This window comes from Urtica dioica, chromosome 7 (assembly GCF_054948205.1).
Source record: "Urtica dioica subsp. dioica isolate 48M chromosome 7, U.dioica_male_clone48M_v1_H2, whole genome shotgun sequence".
Lineage (NCBI taxonomy): Eukaryota > Viridiplantae > Streptophyta > Magnoliopsida > Rosales > Urticaceae > Urtica > Urtica dioica.
The window spans coordinates 35,588,422-35,613,626 of NC_142762.1; the positions used below are offsets into that span (position 1 = coordinate 35,588,422).

General features: G+C 37.7%; 3 protein-coding genes, 1 long non-coding RNA gene and 1 pseudogene across 9 annotated transcripts; 1 reads left to right on the plus strand and 4 right to left on the minus strand.

Annotated features, from left to right (window-relative positions):
• Window positions 1–3,467: 3,467 nt before the first annotated feature.
• LOC149391100 (putative F-box protein At3g58950) lies at window positions 3,468–5,917 on the minus strand. 6 transcript variants are annotated; one of them, XM_089618543.1, is made up of 6 exons: window positions 5,848–5,917; window positions 5,540–5,632; window positions 5,351–5,428; window positions 4,287–5,279; window positions 4,072–4,209; window positions 3,468–3,984 (listed from the first exon to the last, which is right to left on the minus strand). In XM_089618543.1, exons 2-6 carry the CDS (start codon window positions 5,564–5,566, stop codon window positions 3,664–3,666), a joined length of 1,557 nt encoding a protein of 518 aa, XP_089474669.1. In that variant the 5' UTR covers window positions 5,567–5,632; window positions 5,848–5,917; the 3' UTR covers window positions 3,468–3,663. The 6 variants fall into 6 exon arrangements, 5 of the variants coding, with proteins under 5 accessions (XP_089474669.1, XP_089474670.1, XP_089474667.1 ...); XM_089618544.1 differs by lacking the exon at window positions 5,540–5,632 and having other exon boundaries at window positions 5,351–5,539; XM_089618541.1 differs by having other exon boundaries at window positions 5,351–5,632.
• A 3,095-nt stretch (window positions 5,918–9,012) lies between these two features.
• On the plus strand, window positions 9,013–12,294 carry LOC149391101 (uncharacterized). The gene is made up of 8 exons (XR_016300247.1): window positions 9,013–9,231; window positions 9,321–9,439; window positions 9,979–10,066; window positions 10,167–10,301; window positions 10,532–10,596; window positions 10,672–11,449; window positions 11,542–11,703; window positions 11,790–12,294. It is a non-coding gene; the product is annotated as an uncharacterized LOC149391101 (long non-coding RNA).
• An 82-nt stretch (window positions 12,295–12,376) lies between these two features.
• LOC149391102 (uncharacterized) lies at window positions 12,377–13,463 on the minus strand. Its single transcript, XM_089619931.1, has 3 exons — window positions 13,428–13,463; window positions 13,199–13,308; window positions 12,377–13,091 (listed from the first exon to the last, which is right to left on the minus strand). Exons 1-3 carry the CDS (start codon window positions 13,461–13,463, stop codon window positions 12,377–12,379), a joined length of 861 nt encoding a protein of 286 aa, XP_089476057.1.
• A 3,223-nt stretch (window positions 13,464–16,686) lies between these two features.
• Window positions 16,687–17,549, minus strand: LOC149391103 (uncharacterized; annotated as a pseudogene).
• A 4,492-nt stretch (window positions 17,550–22,041) lies between these two features.
• On the minus strand, window positions 22,042–23,610 carry LOC149391104 (low affinity inorganic phosphate transporter 1-like). Its single transcript, XM_089619932.1, has one exon. The coding sequence runs from the start codon at window positions 23,593–23,595 to the stop codon at window positions 22,042–22,044; it is 1,554 nt and encodes a 517-aa protein (XP_089476058.1). The 5' UTR covers window positions 23,596–23,610.
• Between the last annotated feature and the right edge of the window lie 1,595 nt (window positions 23,611–25,205).

Sequence of the window (25,205 nt, forward strand, 5' to 3'; positions counted from 1 at the left end):
ATAATTTTTTTGTAATTAATCCAAATTATTTTGTAATTTTTTGATTAGTTAGTGATGATTATGGTTATGTTAAACTTGTTTATTGATTTATGGCGAAATTGTTATGACTTGTTTTAAATTTTAAAATTTGTGTTCATGTTTGTTATTTTTTTAATTAATCTGAATTATTTTGTAATTTTTTGATTAGTTAGTGATGATTATGGTTATGTTGAACTTGTTTATTGATGTATGACGAAATTCTTATGACTTGTTTTCAATTTTAGACTTTGTTATGAATTATTTTAAATTTTCATTTAGATATGGGAATATGTTAGAGTTTGTGAATATGGTTCATGATTGTTAGTTTAATTTAATTTTTTAAAGATGATTTGTTAATTTGTAGGTTACAACTTACAAGAATGTCGGCCCCCGACCCAACTAGGAGGTATTGTACACCCGTGCCCGGAAAAAGTAGCGCACACCAGTGTATATTTTGCGAGCACATTATGGGAGGTGGTGGAGGTTCATATCGGGCTGAAGGTTCCTTTAGTGCTGGAGGTTCATATGGTGATGTCGGCGGTGCTCAAGTTGGATACGCACCATCGGAAGAAGATTATGATCGTCTTCATAACCCTGCCTTTTTTTTATTCAGGATACGGGCGCGGAGGTCAGGGCAGAGGTATGAATGATGCCATGTCATTTACGTCTAGCAATGACGTTGATGACTTGTCCTACAACTTCGGATCGGTATCAATTGGTCCTCAAGGCACGGAGTACTCGTATGATGACGGGTCTCCCAGTTACAACCAGGATTACTATCCATCAAGTCAAGCTCCCGAGACGGTGCGACCAGTTCCAGGCTATTCCCTCCACTCCATGTCTGTTGCTGCATCTCAATATGAGTACGACTATCACTTGGATAGGTACTTTCATGCATGTGCTCATTACATGAGTTGTTATGATTACTGTATGACCGCTGCATACGGTCGGTATGAGTAGTTATTTATATTCCTTTTATGTTGAATTTGTTGAACTATAGTATTTGGTGGGTTGTGTTGAACTTTATCATTTTGGTTTGTACTTTGTACTATTGAACTTAGTTTTTGTTGTGTTTGTAATTTGGTAATGTGTTGAAACATTGTACACTATTTTTAATTTTATGAATTTTATCTTACGTAGTTTGTATGTTTTTGTATATTTCTTTTATAGGATTCCTCTCGGTAAATACGGTATTTGACGGTATTCCTCAACGGTAACGGTAAGTTCAACGGTACCGGTTTCTTTTTTTTTCCTGCTTTCCCTGGTATTCCTTTGCGGTATCAGGGGTTACCAGTAAATTCTGAAGCTTGAAACGGTAACGGTAACGGTATTTCGATCATTGGTTTATATTATCAGTTGAGCATCTCCATTTAGTATCAATTGGTTTTAAGATGAAATTTAACAGATGTATGGTATGTAAGAACAAAAAAAGTTTCTCGAAATCGTGGTAGGAACTTGGAATAAGTAACATTAATTAGAGGAAGAAATAAATTGCGTTTGAATTTTGTTTGCAAAGCAGTGTGAAGCCAACATAATATTGACAAAGATATAATTTATGATCCTCTAATAAAATCCAACCCTATAAGAGAGAGCTTATCCAAATCTAAAGAGACGATATTATACATAAGATGAATTAAATAGTTGATCTTATATCCACACAGATTGTCAAACAACAGTTTTTCTCTGATGTAATACATCAAGAGTTCAAGTGGATGATATCTCACATAATCAACGAAATTACGTCTCTCTTTGGACTCTTTGAAAGATACAACGTTTTGTTCCCCGGGTATATATTTTAATGTTTTAGTTAGTGGGTTTATGTAATTCAATTATTTTATTCCCACCCAATTCGCTACAAGGAGATTGGCTTAAAAATGCCACATTTTTCTAGCCCGAATAATGATAATAATAATAAATCTCAATGATTTAATTTTGCTGCAAGTCATGGATTTCTTTTACGCTAACAACTATTTACAATCTTATAAGGCAAAAACAATTAAGTCATAAATTGAGTAACGCAAAATTATATACAAATAGTGGTTGATAGACCATTTGCAAAGTATTTGAAGCTTTTTACATACAAGAATAATATTTTAATTATAATAATAATAAGAATAATACAAGGGCTACATATATGTACATACTTTCATGATCTTCAAAGATGGGATCGACAAAATTCAAAAAGATGTTGCAGACTTTTTAGGGAGTGAGTGCATGTATTTTGAAAGTCGATTTACCAATATGTTAGAACTTAGAACTGTAGAGATTCCAATACGGTAGTTATCGAATCTCGGCAAAAGAAAAGTAAAAGTTCTATGTCAGTTTCCATATAGTCTATATCTATATCCATGGATATATATCTCTTGCTTTTCCTCAAGATCACACCTAGGGTTTCTTCCGAGTCAGTGAAATATATATATATATATATATATATATATATATATATATATATATATATATATATATTACATAGAAATAGAAAGAGTTTCAGAGCAGAAAAAGATCGCACATGTATGGCCAAGATTCTATGTTATCACAAAATGATCATATCAAACTGTTGTATTCATCATAAGTCATGATTAATATAATAAGTTAAAAATTGATTAGAGAAAAGGTTAAATAAGTTGAAGACATAATTGTTTCTTTCAATGACCTATAATAGAAACCATGAATGACGAAACAAGCAAATAATTTTATGTGGGTGCAATGTATGTATAGTGACCATTTATTTAAGGTCCATTAGGAAAATAGTCTAATTAAATGTTTGATATTGTTAAATAGTCAACGTATGATAAATCTTAGGTAAATAGCAATTTTTATGTATATACATACATAAATCTTAGATAAATAGTCACCTTCATATATTAAATCACGTCATTATTTACAGCTATTTACTTAAAATTTACCAAACGTTGACTATTTAGAAATCTCAAACGGTTCTAATTTTTTGTTTATTTAATAAGCCTATATTTTCTGTACCACCTCTAACTATAGTTTTTTTTTATTATTATTTTTTTATTTTTTTTTTTATTTTCTGATAAAATACCTACCTTCGTTTTATATCCATTATCTAAGTGCAGTTAGTGGAATAAAATACTAGCAAAGTATTCCAAAATACTCGAAAAACAATTATTCATCGGTATTTTTCTTTTCAAGTTTCATAATATTTTTTTGTTGCTATTCATCGTTATTAATTTCTATCCTAGTATCGGGCACACAATTCAGGCGCATATTTTCTAATTAAGAAATGTCTGTTTGTTCGGAACATACGTGTTATAGCATCATTTTTCTTGAATAAAACGACAACCCAACTCAAGGCCATCTGCTGAAGGCCCTCCAATCTAATCAAGTCCATCCACAAGATCAATTCCACTCCAAGTAAATAACTAAAATTAATTGGCGAATATCTACTAAATAAACCTGGATCAGAACATAAACTAGAAACCACATACCCAATCCTCTGTACTCTAATTCATTAATCATCCATTGATAACCGCACACCGCACACATTGAGCCAAAAAATAAAAACAAGAAATACATAGGATTCATAATCAATATATAACTTAAACAAACTTCTGGTGTAAAGTCTATATACTGTACTAAAAATGTATCACTCCAAATGGCATAAATAAATTATTGCCGGACTTAGAAAAGCTGAATTTCAGCGCAAAAGTTGTTCGCCGAAGACAAAGCTTCAGAAACAAGGTCAAAATCAACTATCGCTGCCGAACGAGGTATTTTGAGTATTTGTGTTTCGGTGAGTGGTGTATAGCAATCTTGCTTATAAATTCTCATCTTCTCCATAGAGTAAGAACCACAATACATGATATGCATTATAAGCTCAACTTCTCTTGCTTGTCCCCGATAATTATACAACACGACTTCCTTGAGATGAACGTGTTGATATTCCACTGAAGAAGAGCTTACCTTCTTTATCGGCCGATTATTCCCATCATGCCTAGGAAACTGCACATAATAACATTGTTGAATAACACATTCAGAAACGATAATTACATCACATTCAGAAAAGCTTAACACAAGTAAAATACTCACGTGTAGCTCAAGTTTTTGCAGACTCGGAGATGCCTTCAAAATTTTGGAGATTTGTGGCCACAAGTTTTCAGGGTGTTCATGAACTAACGTGAGCTCAAAATTCTTGATATTGGAAAATGTCGGTAATATTTCGCTCACCTAATTTTCATAGTACAAAATTAATGTGATATATATTAGAAAGAAAATAAACAAAGAGGATAAAATTCGAAACTTACATGAGTAAATGGCTGGTGAAGAGATAAGGTTTCGAGGCAAGGGAATGCATTTGAGAGGCTGTGAAGGTGCTTCGGATCATAATTGGAGACATTTAACGAAACACTTTTGACCGTCGCTCCATTGCTTCCACACACAAGTTCATCCAACACATCCCCATCGTACTTTAGGGATACGAGACATTTTGCGTCACTGACATCAACCTTATTCATGCCCACGCAATTTGAAATGCTCAAGTGCTTCAAAGGGTAAGGTGTCAATGGATTAAAACCAACGGATTTTTGGTCCCAACCAAAGAGAACTAGGTCACAACTAAAGAGATCTAGGTCGTAGCACTCTTCCAAGGTTAACAATTCCAGAGACACGCATAGAGATAAAATGCTGATTATTTTGTATGGATCCAACGGACAACGTTTCAAAGTCAACGACGTGAGCGAGTTGAAAGAACCCCAATGACATCTAATATCGACAGAGGTCAACGACAAGTGTTTTGCACTGAACTCTATTCTGTTTTTATTTTCAGAATTAAGCAGTAGTAAAAACGCCCTTTCACTATTCCCTGCAGAAAAGTTAAGATCGAGTCGTTGAACATTATTCTTTCTCCCAAAGTGAACCCACTCGTCGGCACGAATCACGTAGAAGACGTGAACTGGAAAATAGCAGCTTATCGTCAGTGACTCGATCTCGCAACCGCTACGGATTTCAAAAAACTTATCGACTTGTTTCATGAAATTAAGCGTCCCACGCTCTTGCATACACGGAGCCTCGAATTTAAGCTTCTTCAAATCTGCTTGTCTCCACAGATTTGTCCACCTCTTCGACAAAACACCGGTTCTTACCGCGTCCATTGAGCTCAAGTGCGATATGATTTCGCAGACGATATCATCTGCTAGCCTAGAGAACAAATCCTCGTCCTGCTTCTCATAATCGGGATTCCTCGTTGTTGGAAACATTTCGATATTTGTAATTGCATCCTCTTCTTCTATCCTTGGGATCTAATAATAGCACAGAAAATTAGTTGAGATCAATAATAACATAGTGTAAACAGAATAAATATTAAATTTACCCAATTTATTAATCTGCCCATATATGAACACTGAACCCTTCGTTTTGGAATTTGAGGTATGTTCTCTGCAGCCATCAACTGTACGCAAAAAGTTTCAAAAATTGATAAGAGGATTCGGAACCAAAGGCAGACTTCTCTTCTCTGAGATTTAGGGCTGATCTCTAATAATATCAATAATTTAGTTAATACCTGCAATAAAGAAAACGTTGACGTCATTCTTACTTTTCTCCGCCATCTTTTTTCTAAATATCTGCCTAATTTTGTGCTTTGAAGCCACCATCTCTATATGTAAAACAACAGTTGGTTAAAAAAAAAAATTATGTAAGACACCATCTCTACAAAGACTGAAACTTTAAGCGAACAATATAGAAAGTAAAAAAAAAATCGCAGTCACGCATAGAAGAAGACTAATTTAGGCGTTTCTTATTATTATTTGCAGAGGTGATTACCAATAGAGAATCAAACGCATATATATTAGATTTAGATCAGATACTAACCGGAGACGAACGTACCGTCGGGCAAACTGCGTCGAGATGAGTCAGAACAAAAAAAAAAAAAAACAGGAACGTGAGAACTGTAAGTGTTATGCCGTTATTTTCACATGGTATAAATAACACCCCAAGAGCAAAAGATAATACATCAAGTCCATACACAAGGTACAAGCCCACAAGAAAACTCACGCACCAAGCTCCGAGTCAACACTCATGAAATGTTTTTCAAAAGACTCATAAAGAATGTTTTCAAGCTAGACTTCTTGACAAATCTTCAAGACAAAACCACAAAAATAACCACCCGGTCGGCCAAATAAAAGACCACCCGGCCGTCTTCACTCGGCCAAGACCACCCGATCATCTTTACTCGGCCAAGACCACCCGGTCATCTTCACCCGGCCAAGATCTTCACCCGGCCAAGACCACCCGGTCGTCTTCACTCGGCCAAAATCACCCGATCGTCTTCACTCGGCCAAGACCACCCGGCCATCTTCACCCGGCCAAGACCACCCGGTCATCTTCACCCGACCAAGATCTTTACCCGGCCAAGACCACCCGGTCGTCTTCACTCGGCCAAAATCACCCGGTCGTCTTCACTCGGCCAAAATCACCCGGTCGTCTTCACTCGACCAAGATCACCCGGTCGTCTTCACTCGGCCAAGACCACCCGGCCGTCTTCACTCGGCCAAGACCACCCGGCCATCTCCACCACCTAATCAAGTACTTTTCACCAAACTCCTTGGTCCCTATAAATACCTCATTCATTCACAACACAATGTAAGTTTCTCTCAACTTGTCAAAACTCTACAAAAATCTCACCACCACTTTCTCTCTCTAGAAAACATAGAGACAAGTATAAATTGTTTACCAAAAACACAATACAACACGACTAATGTTGAGCGTCGGAGCACGCGCCGAGGGAAAACCCTCCGCGTCCCTCTAGATTCACATTTTCTTATGGTTAGGTGAAGGTGCAAGGATTTGAAGACCCGGCGAAGAACACGAAGAACGTGGAAGATCCAAAGACCCGGGACTCGAAGATCCGAAGACCCGGGACTCGAAGATCCGAAGACCCGGACACTTGAAGATCCGAAGAACACGATGAACACGAAGAACACAAACACGTGAAAAACAAGGAGAACGTGGAAGATTTAAAGGGTTGAAGACTCAAAGAAACAAAGACTCGAGAACTCAATAAAGAACGTGAAGAACACGGTGAACGCGGAAGATCCAACGACCCGGAAACTCAAGGACCCGGAGACCCAAAGATCCGAAGAACAAGAACACGACGAGAAGATAAGAACTTCATCAAATCCAACCTACGTGCGGTCATAGGGTCCGGCCCTAGATCGGACCACGGACGGTTCTTAATGCTAATCCAAAAACGCGATTAACAGTAAGTAAGAAGAGATCTAGGGCTGATCTCCAACCATTTATTATTATTATGTATAAGGGATAGATTAATGATAAAAAAAAATTAGCAAAATAATCAAATTAAATGTGTTAAACAGTTAACGTTTCGTAAATATTTGATAAATAGTTATTAGTATGACGTGATCCTATTAGAAATTTTTGCAATTTTTAGTTGTGACCTTCTATTTTGTTATTTCCAAATTATTTTTAAAACAGAGGCTGAATGAAAGACTTTTCTGGTTATTTCTAAAATAACAAAATGGAGGGATACAACTGTAAAGTGCAAAAATTTCTAATAGGGTCACATCATATTAGTGACTATTTACTTAATATTTATGAAACGTTGGTTATTTAACAATATCAAACGTTTAAGTTGACTATTTCTCTAATGAACTAATGAGCAAATAAATAAATTAGGATTTTGGGCTTTCACAAGACCCAACTATGAAAATGTCATTCACATATCCAAAAGGGAAATGAGAATCTTATTCGTGGATATTATCCAGCTAATCCAATAAAAAAAAAATGGATGGATCTATTAACATTTTTTTTCCATTTTTTTAATCAATCAATCTGAAAATTTCACCAATTTTATTAACGAGCTCGGCGCGACGGTGGAGTTTGATGGTGAGGCTAGCCGTGGAGGGGAGACCATTTGAGGTCGTCTACGAGTCCGCCACGACGGCGAAGCTCGGCGGTGAACTGGTATCGGAACTCTTTCTTCTTCTCAACTTTGGAGGATGCTCAAGGTAATGCTCTATTTATAGATCGACACCTACGTCGAATATTTTATTGTTTTTTTTCCTTTCTTTTGCATTTGTATGTTAAGTCTGATCTTCTTTTTCTATGATAAAGTTCATTTGATTACTATTATGCTAGTTGATAGAAAAGTAATTTGCGTATATTAATTTTTTTTTTTTTTTTTGTAGCTGGTCATGTTACAGTACAACTATTCGATTTATTTATATAAAAGTATGTATTCATTCACACAAATCTAAATTTTGAAAGCATATAGATAGATTTGATACATGCATGTGTTGACCTACTTTACACAAATAAGTCAACTCTGTAAATATTTGTTGACATACATGTCAACAAAGTGTATTTAATTAATTATACATATAAATTTACTGAATGTTGACTATTTATCAAATATTGACTGAATGTTGGCTAAATAGCAAACCATACATATAAATTTGACTATAAATTTACCGAGCCCATTAATAATTATGAAACTATGAGCTAAGAGGCATTTTGTGGGTATTTCGGGCTCTTTCTTCATCTTCGCGATCTTTTCATGCAATCAGAAAAACAACGTTAATATATCCCCAAGTGTATCCTATCCGAAAATTGGCACTAATAATAAGAACCGCTTCAATTGCTTTTAAGTAAATAGGCATCCACAAAATACTTGTTTATTTAAACAAAAAATTAGCTAACTAAGCACCTATCCGTACGACTTTCTAATTAGCTAACATTTCGTAAATTTTTTTGTAAATAGCATATTTGATGATCATTGACTATTTTCCTAAACGTTTGCAAATCTTGGCTACTTTTCAATTTTATAACTTAGTTTTTACTATAAATCTATAACGTCCTATATAAGCTCCTTCCAACTTTTATCCACGGATTGACATGTGGTTGTTTGTATGGACGATACGTGGCGATGTTATAATCATTTTTTTTGTGGCTTCTCACTTCTTCTTTCCATTTCTTCTTCCGATGTTATATCTTCTTCTTCTTCTTCTTCTTCTTCAGACGTCAACTCTTCAACTTATACTAAAAAAAAATCCTAATCAAAAGCTTTTTCAAATTATCCTGAAAAATAATATCCTTGACCAGAAGCTTTAGCAACTTTTAAGCAGGAAGATTCGTTTTTTTTCTTCTTCTTTTTCCTCATTATTTCAGCGGGAAAAAAGAAGAAATCCTAACGAGAACTTCAACAACGATTTAGCGGGTTCAACGAAATTAAATTTGGTGACCTTTCATCTCCCTCTTTATACACTCCCACTTGACCACAGTTATATTTCGTTCTTTGATTGTTAAAAGCGTTGGTTCGGTTTCAGTGTTGCATTGATTTAGCAGAAAGATTTTCCCGAGTGGATTCGCCGCCGAGCCATACGGGACAGCGGTTGAATCGGCGATCGAAAAACTAAGGATTCAAGAAGCTAATATTTGCGGCATCGTGAGTCTCTATTTTCTTTTATCCTTAATCACAATCCTTCTTCTTCGTTTTTATTTATTTTCCTAAAAAAAAATTAATAAAAAAAGATCCAGACGGTGGACATTAGAATTTTGTAGCAATTGAATAATTAATATCAGATCGTAGGCATTACAATTTTGGGGGTTTTAAGCTGGTAACGTTCAGAAATGTCAGTTTTTATTCATGACCTCCTCTTATTTGTTTTTATTTATTTTTCTTATTTGTTTTTTCGAATTTATGAAAATGCCTTCTGAAAATTAGGTTCTTATTCTGTCATTTGACCCATTTGAACGAACCAAACCCCCCCAAAACCCCCAAAAAAACCCATTTGACCCATTTGAACGAACCAAACCCCCCCAAAACCCCCAAAAAAACCCATGATAAATAGTTTGCCACAATTTGTAGTACAGGTTTGTACAACTTTTCTCTCTAGTTGTCCCTTTTTCCCAATTCTAAATATATGTTACACTACAGTTTGATTTGCTATTGATCAATCTTTTCTGTTCGGTTTCTGTGAAAAGACCGATAACCAAGAAGCTTGTGCAATCTGTTTGGAAACCCCGGAGAATCCGTTCGCCATCTCCCATGCTTTCACAAGTTTCACAAAAGGTTTCAAGTCTTTTATAAGTTTATGTTTTCAGTGCATGCCATAATCTTCACTCCTCTGATTCCTGTTTTTTTTTTTTTGGCTGGGAACTACTTTGTTCAGTTTATCGATCCATATGGCTCACCCGTAAAACCTCGTGTCCTGTTTGCAAGCTATCCATCACCTGAATTTGTGTTTGGATTTCTGCTGCGCTAAAGCGGATTATCTTTAGCCGTTCCCAACGCTATTTTTTTTAAGGTAATCACTGTTTTTTATTGTAATAATAATTGAATTATTGATATACCTGTTTATCACATTAGAAATAGTATACCTCCATGTATTGGATATTTCTATGGAAGTGTGCTTATAAAAAGTGCCCAAGTATACCTCCATGTAATGGATATTTCTCTAACTCTTTATTTAAATCTCATAAGCATTGAAATTTCGTTTATTTGAATGTACATCACAAAAAAATATGTCGATACCAGAATTTGAAGACGACTCGGAAACAATAGGTTCAACTCCACCAAATTTACATAATAATGTCGAGCAGGTACAACTTTTTTATACTTTTTCCTTGCTTGATTTAGTATGAATAAATACTCAAATAAAAGTATATAAATTACAGGTTCCGGATGCCACTTGTCCAATATTCAAATTGGATGTCGATAGAAGAAACTTCAAATGTAAAATTGGAGTAAAATATCGATTGACCGAAACTGTGGATTTCCTAACAGAAGTGTTGAAAGACTATCATGAAGGTTTGCAATGGTTTAAGGATTCTCAATTCGGTCACTTGTTCGATGTCCCAAATCATTTGGAAACCAACTTGGCGGCAATGTGGATGATGTTATGTTGAGAGGTGGAAACAAAAAAAGAACATGAAAGTTGGTTTGTTGTAAATGGCATACCTATCCGATTCTCTTTGGTGGAGTACCCTTTAATATCCGGCTTGAAATGTTCAGATTACCCCGATGGTTGGAAAGATTTTGGAAGTGAGGCCTTTAGAGAATTTTACTTTCTAAGTATGAAAAATGTCGGTTTGGTGGATATCAAAGACAAGCTGTTGCGATTGAAGATCGATTGTCAAGGAGGTCAAAAGAGAAGTAAAAAAAATATTATTCTCAATGAAAAATTAAACGAATAAATTGAAGATGGCGGTGTTATTTTTTTTGTCCTCGGTATTGCTTCACCGAGATAAGAATACGACTCATGTAGGAGATGTGGAGTTGAGAATCGTTGATGACTTGGAGACGTGCCACAACCTCCCTTGGGGAAGAAATTCTTTCGATTATCTCATGACGAATATTAGAAAATCTGATATAGTGAATAGGTCATCACTTGTTCATGACAAAGGGGCAGATTGTGCTACATGGAATTTTTGTGGGTTTGTTCTACCTTTGATGGTAAGTTTTGTTTGTTTAGATGGTAAATATTAATTAATTGTTAAATATAGCAATTGTCTAATATTTTGTATTTACTTGACATTTATGTGCAGTTGCTATCGTTTGAGTGCATATCGAAGTTTTTACCACACATTGTCGATCATAGAATCGATGCGAGTGATGACTCGCCAAGAATTTGTCGATGGGAAACAAAATTTAAAAAGAAACAGCCCCCCAAACTATCTTCTATTTTTGAAGCACTTGGTGAATCAAAGGTTTGTCTAAGTCTTCAATGTTTTGAGTGAATAACTTGATTGTTGTTGAAAAAAAAATAGATTTTTACGAATTAATTGATTTTCAGGATATAAAGAGTTTATTGAGCTCGACGTCAGAGGAGGAGCGGGCTGAATACATGGAGATATTCACTCCATTTCAAGATGAAATTGATCCCATAGTTGATCAATGGATTTCAATACTAGAAGGCGGATCGAAAGTGTATTGGGAAGATATTATGCACGATGACGTTAATATAATTTGCATGGACTAGTCAGACTAGTATGACCAGTCGAACTGGTTGGACATGGTAAAGCACATTAGTAGGACCAGTTTGACATGGTAAAGGACAACAGTAGGACCGGTCTGACCAGTCGAATATGGCAAATAACATAATTTGGACTAGTTAGACTAGTATGACCAGTCGGACTGATTGAAGATGGTAAAGCACATCAGTAGGACCAGTTTGACATGGTAAAGCACAACAGTAGGATCGGCCTGACTAGTTGGATAGACAGTTGGACCAGTTGAACCAGTTAAAAATAACAACAAAAAATTGACCAATTTTTTTTTTTTTTTCCAAGTTCCAGGTTCATCAAATTCAAAATAAAATAATAGTCTAATAACAACAAAAATAACAATGAAAAAATATTTCAAATAAAGAAATGGACCATTCTACAAACTCTCATCGGGGAATTTAGCTTGGCGTGCACAAATGGGTTTACATCCTCGTCGCTCTCCAACGGATGGAAATCTTGTTTGTTGGATTCTTCCGCGCTTTCTCTTATAATATGGAGGTGATACACTAATCACTTCTACATCATCGGGAATCATCCATTCAGATAAAGAAGACATGGGGTATATAGTTTCCACATACGCCAAAGACCACAACTCCTTCAAATAGTATTTTGAACACAATGTGTGAAATTTATGTGTTCCATCAACAAAGGCTTCCAATGCATGTGAGCACAGAATCTTATCGATGTCAAATATTTTGCATGTGCAAGTTTTTCTATGCAGATCAACCAAGAAACAACCGTATGTTCCTGTAACGTAATACTCAAGTATACTCCTATTTAACTCTTTCACAGAGTAAAACGTGGATAGCTGGTACCTTTCATGCAATATTTGTTCTACTTTAGGAGTCAAGAATTGTGAAGAAGATCCGGATGCCGATTCCTTTCGATGCTTGTTAAACCATTCCGAGATCTTGTCAATGATCGCATCCATCAAAGGAATCGACGGGTACGTTCTCGACTTTCTCAACACGGTATTGATTGACTCAACACCATTCGTGGTTAAGATGTTGTAGCGGTTGCATTGAAAGAAGCACCTTGCCCATTTCTTTACATCTACTTTTTGCTCAAGATACTCACCAATATGTGGGTACCTAATAGATAATAATAATAAAAAACGGATTTAGAAGATAATTTAAAATAAAATAAATTAATAAACATAATTTTATCATAAAGCTCATAAAACTCAACATCCGTATACGCTCCAGCAACTTTCATGAACTTTTTCACAACATGATCATTTTGCTTGCCCTTGCCTTTATCACTTCCTTTTTCCTTGATTTTTCCATTTGCATTCCCTTTTCCCTTTCCCTTGCCATTATTGTTCTCATTGTTACCTTTGACTCGTGATTTAATATTTTGAGAAAGGTGCTACGCGCAATATCCATGCTCAGCTTTCCTGTAGACCTGACGAATCGCATTGATTATACTTTGGTGTCTATCTTAAAGGATGACCAGCTCCTCATTGTCCGGTATAAGCTCTTCCAATTTGGTCATAAACCAATTCCACGAGTCATCATTCTCGGAATCAACTACTCCCCAATGCAAGTGGATATTGATGGTGGTTATCGTCTTGTGCAGTAGCGATGAGCAATGTACCTTTGTATTTTGTTTTCAGAAATGTTCCGTCAACAGCACTACTTTTCGCATTGCTTTAAATCTGTCAATACAAGCACCCAATGCTACAAAGAGATACTTGAACTTCTGATTTTCGTCTACCTCTAGATGTGTGATTGTGCGAGGATTAACCATCTTTATCGTGTACAAATATCGAGAAAGGTTCTCAAAACTTTTCTTAGGGTCTCCTCTAACATCATCTGCAGCAATCTGTTTGCCCTTCCAAGCTTTATAGTAGCTCACTGTCACGCCGTGATTTTTCATCTTTAGCATTATTTGTCCCGGGATAGGAGTGTCAAGGCAACCCGGGTACTCCTTTGCTAGCATATCAACAACGAACCTTGAGGTTGCTTGTCGATTCCTTTTGTCTACTGCACTAGAAGAACAAGTATGAGTTTTGTTGTATGATCGGAGGGAGAAACGACTTGAACCTTTTACTTTTGCTGCTTGCAATGACCATTTGCAGTCTGAGACTATACACTTTACCACGTAAAGCTTCGGTGTCGACTTGACTATACGATAATCAAAACAAGCTTTCAACGACGCATTGAGCACCAAATTGTTTACCTCATTTTTGCTCACGAATTCTTGACCCATTGAAATATCCATACCATCTTCGAAGGTAAAAGATGAACAATTTTCTTCAATTTCTAACGTCTCACAATGATCTTCGCGACTATCCTCATGTTCATCAAGAAGAATATCCTCAGCTTGAAACACATCTTGTTGATCCGGAGATGAAATAGAGTCATGCACACAACTTGGTGTAGAGGCAGCGCCGTAAGGTCTCAAGGGCTCTATGTCAACATCAAAATGTTCATCTCGAATTATATCTTCGTTTTGATTGCAACTTGCAAGTTCACGAGAATGAGTATGAGTGTGAATATCATATTTAAAGTGAATACACAACTTATAAGTATGATATTTTGTCTAACCTTTGTCTTGGTCTTTCGTAATTAGCTCAACATGCAGCATCATTTTGCATTGGGACATGCCACGTCGATCAACAAGATAACATTTGACATCAATGTCATCCAAAATAAATTTCGGCGCCATCTTTTCTGACATTGGACACTTGTAACTCAATTTCAAGTCCGTAGCGTCTTTATTAATATGAAGTCTTTCGGATACCCTATCGAGTAGATATGAAATTGTTGCACACTTTTCATCGTCTAGTAGTATGCTCTTAATATCTCCATTCTTTGAGAACCATTTATATGAGCCTTCATCTTTCTTTTTCCACTCTCCGTCATATAAAAAATAAATAATAACTTCAACCAACGTACCTATAAAAATGGGATGAGTTATAAAAGAGGAATTGCATCATATAAAAAAATAACATCAGATTCATAATATAAATTCAAATACTAAAATAATTAATTTATGTCATGATAAGATAACTGACACATTCACCTATCAAAAAACTGTGATAAAATTATTGATTACTAAACAAATTTAAAATGATAAATTTTTATGGGTTAATGGCCTCACAGACCGGTCCGACTGGCCCAACTGAACTAGCTCCAGTCGACCCAGTTGGACCAGTTGACTACTGTTCATGTTCATAACTTAGGAATCGCGAAAATCATGAAAACTTGAAAATTTTCATAATTTCTAATTTATTATTGATTATGTATCTAGAGAGTAATGTTACTATTTTAAATATTTTTTAGTGTAAGTATCTTTAACATTACCATAAATTTCTTACCGGAGATGTTGGCGGCGGAGGTCGCCGGAGTCGATTATGATGGAGGTTGCTGAAGAAGTTGACGGTAAAGGTCACCGGCGATGGCGACGGTGACGGCGACGTTGGAGCTTGGGGAATAGGGCTGCGTTTTTTTTTTTTTTTTTTTTTTATCAGGCTTTTTTAAAATAAAATATTATTAACTTCTTACAAAAGAAAATGACATTTGTGTGATATTATAACTTTTATTTAAAGAGGAGGTCATGGACTTAAATTTTGTTTAGAAAGAGTCATTGATTAAAAAAATACATTTTAAGGTCAAAAAACAAAAGGGCCTTTAGAGCATCTTTAAAGGTAAGCTAAATGTCATATTTAGCTTACCATGTTACATGCTTCTCATTGGTTGAAAAAAAAAATGGGGCCCATTTTTTGTTAAGCTAATGGTTAAGCAACTTGCTCTGTAGAGCTAATTTGCTAAGCTAAATCAATAGCTAATATACAAAACAATGGTAAGCAAGTAGCTTAGAACTTTTGCTATTTACTAGCAAGTCCCTCCAAATGTTAAGCAAATGACCATTAAAGATGCTCTTACAATTTTATAGACTATTGAACTGACCTCCATCATAGTCATCAGACTTACTTTTTAGTTAGAAATTAGACTGCCCAAATTGTAATGTGATCAAATTTTTAGATGTTCATTACTACCAATTTGTTTTTTTTTTTTTTTGTTGAAATGAATCATTTAAGATATATTTTCTATACATGTGTTCGTCGGGGGAGTATAATTGCAGAGCTGTTGACAGTGGAGCTGTTGGGTCGGCGAGGGGAATGGGTGATGAGCATAGGAACTTGGTCAAGCGTTGATCATAGAATTATGTGAGTTTTGCTTCCATTTTTTTCCTTCCCTTTTTTACACTTTTACATTGTAAGAGCTTCTCCAGTGGAGCGCAATAACCTCCCTAATATTGCGCTAGTGCCCCCACTGGAGCGCAATAAGCTACGCTATATTAGCGTGGGAAGTTATTTCCCAACAGTGCAGCGCTATTTGTAGCGCTGCACTGTTTACGCGCTAAATTTTTTTTTTTTTTTTTTTTTCTCTTTTAGGTTTTAAAATTTACCCAAATGCCCAAATTGTATATAATTACTTAATATTTACCCCTAAAATTATTTAATTTATATAAAATTTATTATTGTGCATAATTTAAAAGACAAAAATATTTTAAAATACAACAACGATATTTGCACATTACAAGAAAATTATAATATTAAAACGGTCATAATCAACTAATACCAAACACAATTACATTAGCAATTTAGAAGAAAGTCAACAAAAAAACTCAAAAGACATTAAAAACACAATGCAACAAAATAAAATAACAATAGATAAACTAATATTCTGGAAGATTGGTGCCGGATCCCCCGAGACCGGTAAAATATTGAGAATATGAATCAGAAGTCGGAGGTGGTGCATGGGATTGTTGTTGTTCAAGCCTCTTTTGCATAATTTTCGCTTGTTCGGCTTGAACATATTCCCGAACCTGTGGATCTGGTATTGAACTTAAATCCCGGAACAATATTTTATTTTCTTCCTTGATTTCTTTCAATTCCAAGTGGAGTTGCCTGATAACACTTGTCTTCTTCAATTGCTCAAGAAGTTCTTTATTTCCTTCCTCAATACCACTAATTCTAGACATTATTCCATCATCCACTTTTTTTTTAAATTTGGCTTTCTTCACCCCAATCGGCCGCTCAGGAGGAGATGGATGTCTAGCAGATTCAGGAGTTGGATTTTCTGACTCTTGTGGGCAAGATGAACCTCGAGATGTTTGTCTTGCACTTGAGGCTCCATCTTGGAATTTTTCAAAATTCTTAATAATGTTCCACACATGATCAAACTTCCAACCTTTCTTGAATTTTTCATCTTATGAAAGCAATACTTTAGCTTGATCCATCTAAAAGTTGATAAAACAATGGTTAAGTAAAAATCTAATCGTGAGAAAATAATAAACTATATTACTCACAATATCTTCAGTTGAAGCACCGCTTGGGTATCTATTCTCAATTTGTCGAATGCATGCATGCATCTTCCTTGTAGCTTTCTCAATCACTTGAATACGGCACTGGATTGATCGCGTCGAACGCATCTCTGAATCCGGACTTTTGCCGTTGTTGTAAGCTTCCGCAACACGAGTCCAAAACTGATCGGATGATTGGTATATACCGATGATTGGGTCTTGCGAAATCTCCATGTAAACCCTACTAAGGAGTTTGTCTTCATCTCGAGAGTAATTAGAAGCTCTAGACATTTTTTTTAGTAAGGTGGGTGATGTGGTGAAATTACAACTTATGAAGGCAATATTTATAGCAAGATTCTCACGTTTCTCAACTCATTCTGACGCGATTTGACTACTCACTTACAAGATTCTCACGTTTCTTAACTAACACAAGCTTATTCCTGTTCATACTGTGGTTAATTGAATTTCCTTGAGACTGCTCTTTGTTTGATGAGTTTTTGTAGTTGTTGATTTAACTCTGATTTAGAAAACAAAACAAAAATGGGATGTATCCAAAGAGGACGCTTAAATCCTTACTTTCTTAAATCCTTATTTATTAAAGGATCTTGGCCCTTGAGAATGCTCGAAGACGACAAAGATTGGACCAAAGACCACTCAGTTGTTAGATTCCTCACTAAGGCTTTCAGGGTCAATGAAATTCCTTAGGTTCTTTCTTCCTTTATTTCACTCTTTCTGTTTATTATTTTTTTCTCTCCTATGAAACCTTTTAAATTAGTGCAGGTGTTCAAAATGTGGAAGAGCATAGAGAACTCGCAGATTAATAAGTTGAACTACAGCAATATAGTGCAAGTCCAAGCGGAGAAGGTCTAATGGAAGCAGCACTAATATCACTTTGAGAAATGAAGACCCACTGTCTCAGTCTCTCATTGGAAGTTTACGATTTGGTCATTCACGGGTTCGCTCGAAAGGGCCAATTCTAATAAGCTTCGCTTTATCTCAATGACATGAAAGACTTCGATGCGGCACCAGAGAGCGATATCTTCGACGTTCAAAGAGAGGGACATCATTTGGTGTCCGTGTCTTCTCTCGTACGCCTCTCTTTCGAAAAGGCATGTATTCGGTTATCGGGGAGATGGAAGAAATGCATTTACCGTGGAATATTACGATTTTGAACATAACATGCTTGATTCATCTGAAGAAGAAAGATTTCACCCATGCATACCTACATCTTCTTTGAATACATGAGGTTTGTATTATTGCATCATATTTATTTACTTTTGTGTAGTATTTTTTCACCTTAGTCTGTGTTATAAGGAATCTTGGAGTAAATCAACCGATATTCGAGAAAATCTTTACCAATTGTATCGTAGATCTTTATTGACCTAGATTTGCAGGTTAAAAGACAACAAAAAAAAACTATGATCAAAATATAATAATTGATTGTATATTGAAGTGCATTTTAGTTCATAGAAATGACAAGTATATATATATATATATATATATATATATATATATATATATATATATATATATATATTGTATTTTGCTAAACATCACTCTTTAATAACATTTTTATATCCATGTTAATTAACTTTTTATTTCTCTTATTAATTTATTTTCTCCGTCTCTCAATATTTAATTGATTATTAAGTTCATACCTCATCAAGTATATATAACTACTTATTTTGTAATAATAAGAACTACTATGTTTTATCCATTTTTAAATATTTATGCTAAATTTGTATACCAAAACATAAAATTTCACTCATAATTATTTTTTTTATCATATTATATATCATACGTGCATAGCGCATTTTCGAAACTAGTATATATATGACGAAACTAAAATGAACTTGAAATACCATTTTGCTCCTCAATTTTATATTTCCTTTTTCTTCCGTAAAAGCTCTTTTGTCTACTGATGCTATCATACGGGCTGACCATAATAAGCTATTTACATTTTGTTTTTGTAATGGTGTTAATAAGAAGAGAAAAACAACAAAGAAACCCAATGATTTTATTCATAAATGAAAAATACTGCATTTATATGTGGTACAAGAAGTTCGATAACTTCATGAAGCGAGCGGAGTTCGGTAGATGCGAGGTCGACCATTGCTGCTATTTCAAGAGACTTGAAGACTCCTACGTGATTCTTCTTCTTTTCGTCGACGACATGCTGATCGTAGGTGCAAACCTACACAAGATCGACGAGCTGAAGAAGAAACTGTCCGAAGAGTTTGCGATTAAAGATCTAGGAGCCGCGAAACAGATTATTAGATTATTGGGATGAGTATCAAGACGACCATAGAGAGCATCGAGCTCTCACATGAGGAGTACGTGGAGAAGGTTCTCCAACGCTTCAACATGGAGGATGCGAGGTCAGTCAGCACGCCGCTGGCTAGCCACTTCAAACTGTCCAAGGAGCAATAACCGGTGACGAGGACGAGCTGGCGTACATGGACAAGATCTCCTATGCTTCGGCCATCGGAAGCTTGATGTACGCAATGGTGTGTACGAGGCCAGACATTGCTCATGCAGTGGGAGTTGTGAGCAGGTTTATGAGTAATCCGGGGAGAGAGCATATGGAAGCAGTGAAGTGGATCCTCCGATATCTGAGAGGTAGCTCAAGTTCGGCGTTGATATTCAGGAAGTCCGAATTGGGACTCCAAGGTTATGTTGATGATGACAATGGAGGAGATGTCGACATCCAAAAGAGCACGTCCGGATACGTCTACACGTTCGAAGGGACGACTATCTGCTGGGTGTCGAAGTTGCAGAAGATTGTTGCCTTGTCGAGCTGTGAGGCGGAGTACTTGGCCATCACCAAGGTCACGAAGAAGATGATATGGCTGCAGACGTTTCTGCGCAAGCTGGATGAAGACCACGACGGGAGTGTGCTATACAGTGATAGCCAGAGTGTCATTCAATTGACAAAGAACCCGGTGTATCATGCTCGGACGAAGCATATACATTTGAGATACCACTTCATCAGATTGGCGTTAGAAGATGGGGTGTTGGTGCTTGAGAAGATCGCGGAAAGTCAGAATTCAGCTGATATGTTAACGAAGTCAGTGCCATACGACAAATTGAGGTTATGCTCGACCGCAGTTGGACTCCTCGCCTGATGAGCTGAGTCGCTGCTACAGAATGGAGACAAGTGATGAGATTAGTATCAAAGTGGGAGATTGTTAGAAGGTATGGAGCCTAATATAATTGGAGTGAAAAAAGTCCCACATGGAAAAGGGAGAGCAACTTTATGAACTTCAAGAGTGTATAAATAGGGGTCCATATGATGTATTCTAATCATCCCAAAATAAGAAACACTTGTATAATGTAAACACCTCCATAAGAGAGGTTTATTGACGGCAAGAATACTGCCCAAGTGTTTTTTAATGTCTCTTTAGTTGATCTAGTTTATTTAATATTTAACTTGTATGTGTTACAGCTGGACCTTCTGGGTCTTTACTTGTTGCAATTTTGTACTTACAACATGAAGTTACAATAGTTAGAGACTGGAAAAAATCGAAGAAAATAAGGAAAGCGTGATCTATTAGAAATAGTAGAAAAGCTAAATATAAGCAATGAGTTCTATTATCCCAATATAGAAGCTTCACAAGCTCTAGCAAATAATATTCCTCCGAGATGGATTTCGCACGACGCAAGCGTGAGCGTGTGTACCGCAAGAGATGCGTTGAGCTCCAAGGATCTCTGGCCGGAGAAATGGAGTTGCTGGCTGACGGTCAAGAACCATTTGAGCAGCCAGACGCGACTCACTCGATCGTGAAAGCTGCTTCCGTCTGGAAAATATGTTCGAAACCGAACACGGTCATTCAAGTGTTGAGTCCTCCATGGATCAACCTGCGCACTCGTTTCCACATCGTCTGCGCCCTGGTTGCCAAGGGCGAGAGCGACGGGTGTGAGTACAGAATGACTTTGGACGCGTACATGATGAGCTTCTAAGTTTGGTTTCGATTTTGATTTCGATTTCGAAGTTTCTCACACTCTTGTTTCTTCTTTTCTTTTTCTTCTTCAGAAAAAACCTCCGCCAAAGGCTCGCCGATCTCGTGGCCACGATGCTGATGTACCTGAAGGTCATCCATGGTCACGGAAAGCCTCGCATCCGCAGACCCGCGGCCACACACCGCGTCACCACCGCCATGGAAGTTTTCCGACGCATCAAGGAAAGAGCTAGCACCGTCCAGATACTGTGCCCCTCGTCTCTGCCCCTTGATCGCAAATTCGAGATCCATTGTGCAGTGAAGCTCGCCAATGAAGAGGTTCGTGGTGCCAAATTCACCTTGTCAGTTCTGCCGATCTGATGTTTTAGCCTATTTCTCTCTCAACACAAATTATCTTATGAATTCTGTTCAAATATTGCACGAACTCTGAATCTCTGAATTTTTGTTCGAATATTTCAATTTCTATACAACTATGAAGGCAAATACATATGTTATACCACCAGTTTTCTCTTAAATTTTTTTACTGTGTTCTCTATGAAAGTGATGTACATGCATTTACTCCGCCATATAACTATGCTTCTTAAGTTAACGCGTGCGTATACACAAACACTCCAAGAACGAGAGGAAAAGAAAATGAAAGAACTAACTTTATTAATTTTATCATAACGAACAAAAAGAAAGAATAGCTAAAACCTAAAACATGAATGAGCAAAGAATAGTGACTGAATACATAAGAATAGTAAGACTAGCGATCAACGACGTCCTAGCCCTAGACGATGGTGAGTGGGTCGACCCGAGAGCGGTGTTGTTGAGCAGCAGCGTCGTTGTTGTTGTCGTTGTCGTTGTCATTGTCGCGGGAGATGTCCTCGAGAGACTTGCCCTTGGCCTCGGGGACGAGGAAGGTGAAGAGAAGGCCACAGAGGTTGATGGCTCCGAGGACGAGGAGGGAGTTTCTCATCCCGATCCCGGCGGGGTATCCCGGGTCGGCCTTGGCCTTGTCCTGGCTCTGCGCCGCGTACAGGAACCCGAATGCCCCCACGATGGCCCCGGCCTTGCCCGCCGCCGCGGAGATGCCGTGGCACGTGGACCGGAATCGCGCCGGGAAGATCTCGGCGGGGACGATGAATGTGGTGGCGTTGGGGCCGAAGTTGGCGAAGAAGAAGGTGAGGCCGTACATGACCACGAAGCCCACGTGGTTGCCCGCGGCCGTCCAGTGGGCGTAAGGCACGGCCAGCGCGAACATGAAGGCCGTCATGAAGAAGAAGCCCGCGGCTTGGATGGCGAACCGCCCGACGCGGTCGATGAGGGCCACCGTGAACCAGTAGCCCGGGACGGTCCCGCAGAGGGCGATCAGCGTCTGCGCCCTGGCGATGCTGAACAGCTCGTCCAACGCGCTCATCGTCTTGGCCGCCGGAAGCCACCCGACCGCGCTGAAGATGTCCTTCTGGAACAGGTTCTGCGAGTAGTAGGCCACGTCCACGAAGAACCACGCCCCGGCCGTGCCCACGAGGTGGAGCCCGTGCCGGCGCATGAACTCCCCGGAGAACAAAGCGAAAGCCGATGAGGACGGAGGAGACGGGACATTGTTGGTGTTGGTGTTGGTGTCGGTGCTGGTGTGGTCGATGTCGAGGACCTTGGCCATGTCTTTGGAGGCCTGGGCCTTGTCGTTGGCGACCAAGGCGGTGTAGCGAGGAGTCTCGGGGAGCTTCATGCGGAGGCGGTAGGTGAGGGCGGCGGGGAGGGCGCCGGCCATGAGGATGATGCGCCAGACGAAGTCGGCCTGGGGGACGGTGGAGGCGGCGCCGGCGACGGAGAAGGGCGGCGCCGGGAACAAGGAGCGGAAGACGGAGGAGACGAGGATGGCGAGGGCGCCCCCCGCGAGGATGCCGAAGCCCTGCATGGCGAAGACGGCGGCGATGAAGGCTCCGCGCGTGGCCTTGGACGAGTACTCCGCCATGATGGTGGCGGAGAGAGGGTAGTCGCCGCCGATGCCGAACCCCAGCCAGAAGCGGAAGAAGCACAGAGTGGACATCACCGCCGCCGGAGACGTCCCCAGAGAGAGCCCCGACCCCAGGGAGGCCGCCACCATCAGGACCAGGGTCACGCCGTACACCTTCTTCCGCCCCAGCCTGTCCCCCAGCCACCCGAAGAACAGCTGCCCCGCCAGCGTCCCGCACAGCGCCACTCCGTTCACCGCCGCCGCCACGTTCGCCGGCAGGCTTCCCGGCTTCCCCGACTCCGCCGACGTGTAGTAGATCCGCCCCAGCAGCTTCGTCACCAGCGATATGCAGAACAGGTCGTACGCGTCCGTGAAGAACCCCATTCCCGTTATCACCACCGCCTTCACGTGGTACCACTGAACCCTAGCCCCGTCCAACACGCCGAAGTTGAACCTCTCCTCTTCTCCCACTTGACCGCCATCGCCGCCGCTCTTCATCCCTGTAACAGAACCAGCCATCGCCATCGATGGAATTCTCGGGTTGCGCTGTGATAATTTGGAATTTCGTTTGATTTGGGAATTCTCGCCTTGCGCTTCGGTTTTTATTTATAGCTTTTTATGGGAGAGCTTCCTAATTCGACTAGAGTTTTGGGTGCATATGCGTTCCCTTCTGCGGAATATTCCCTTTCTACTCGGTTTCGACTTTCGGATACATACATCTAACATATATTTTGTTACGTGATTTCGGATTTTATGTATTGATGATTTGGTTTGCTTTGATTTCGATATTTAATCTGTTCTGCTTTGGTGTATTTATGGATATTGTTAAGTTTCCTCGTTTGATTAGGATTTATGCGTTAAGTTCTTCTACCTGATTTCGACTTCCGGATACATCTGAGATATTGTTACACACAAGAAGATATTGTTACGTACTTTTATACTGTCAATGTTAAATGTTATTTTCGTGAATTGTATATGATTCTTTGATATAATCCGATGACACTATGTTTGATAACATTATACATACTGATTGAAAATAATTAATTTGTGGGATATACATATGATTTAGTAATTGAAAAACAATTAACTCGAAAAGTTTTTCTATAATTCTTTTTTTGTGATGTCAATTAATTTGAACTATTATACGTCAATTGATTGATAATATTATAAAACTATATGTGTGTGTGTGTGTGTGTGTGTGAAATTGATTGAAGAACTATATATTAAGCCGTTCTACATACATATAAATGTTAATATTTTGACAATAATTTTTTTTTAGAATTTAAATTGTCCCTAATATCTCCGAATATATTGCCGTATAATTAATGATTTTTTTATTTTATTTATAGCTCTAAATTTGTGTTATTTTTGTAATTATAATATTACATCATTTTTTCTGTTTATAATTGTGTAATTTTACATGTATTTTTATAGTCGTAATCATATCAATTGAGTCATATTTGTTCGGGTCGTAATTGTGATTCATGTCAAGTCGCGAAGCTAGTAATTATAGTCAAAGAATGTAAATTTGAAAAAAGGGAGATATATATATATATATATATATATATATATATATATATATGAAATATTGATATAAGTTTGGGATAAAAATGTAAAATTAATCAAAATTTTGAAGTAAAAATTTTAATTTTTAAAAGTTTAGTGGGAGCATGTACTCCCTAATCTTTAACATTATTTGTGTCACTTATTTAATAAACGTATTAGTTCGGTCTTATTATCCTTTTGTGTTATACTATATTGTTTTCTTATTGTTTTGATTCATTATTGATTGTTTTAGTGTTTTATAAGTAATTAAGTCATATAAAATTGGGCGCTCCAAGTAACTAGTTTTTCTTAAAATTAAGGCACGTAACATATATTTTGTTACGTGCTTTCGGATTTTATGTATTGATGATTTGATTTGCTTTGATTTCGATATTTAATCTCTTCTGCTTTGGTGTATTTATAGATATTGTTAAGTTTCCTCGTTTGAT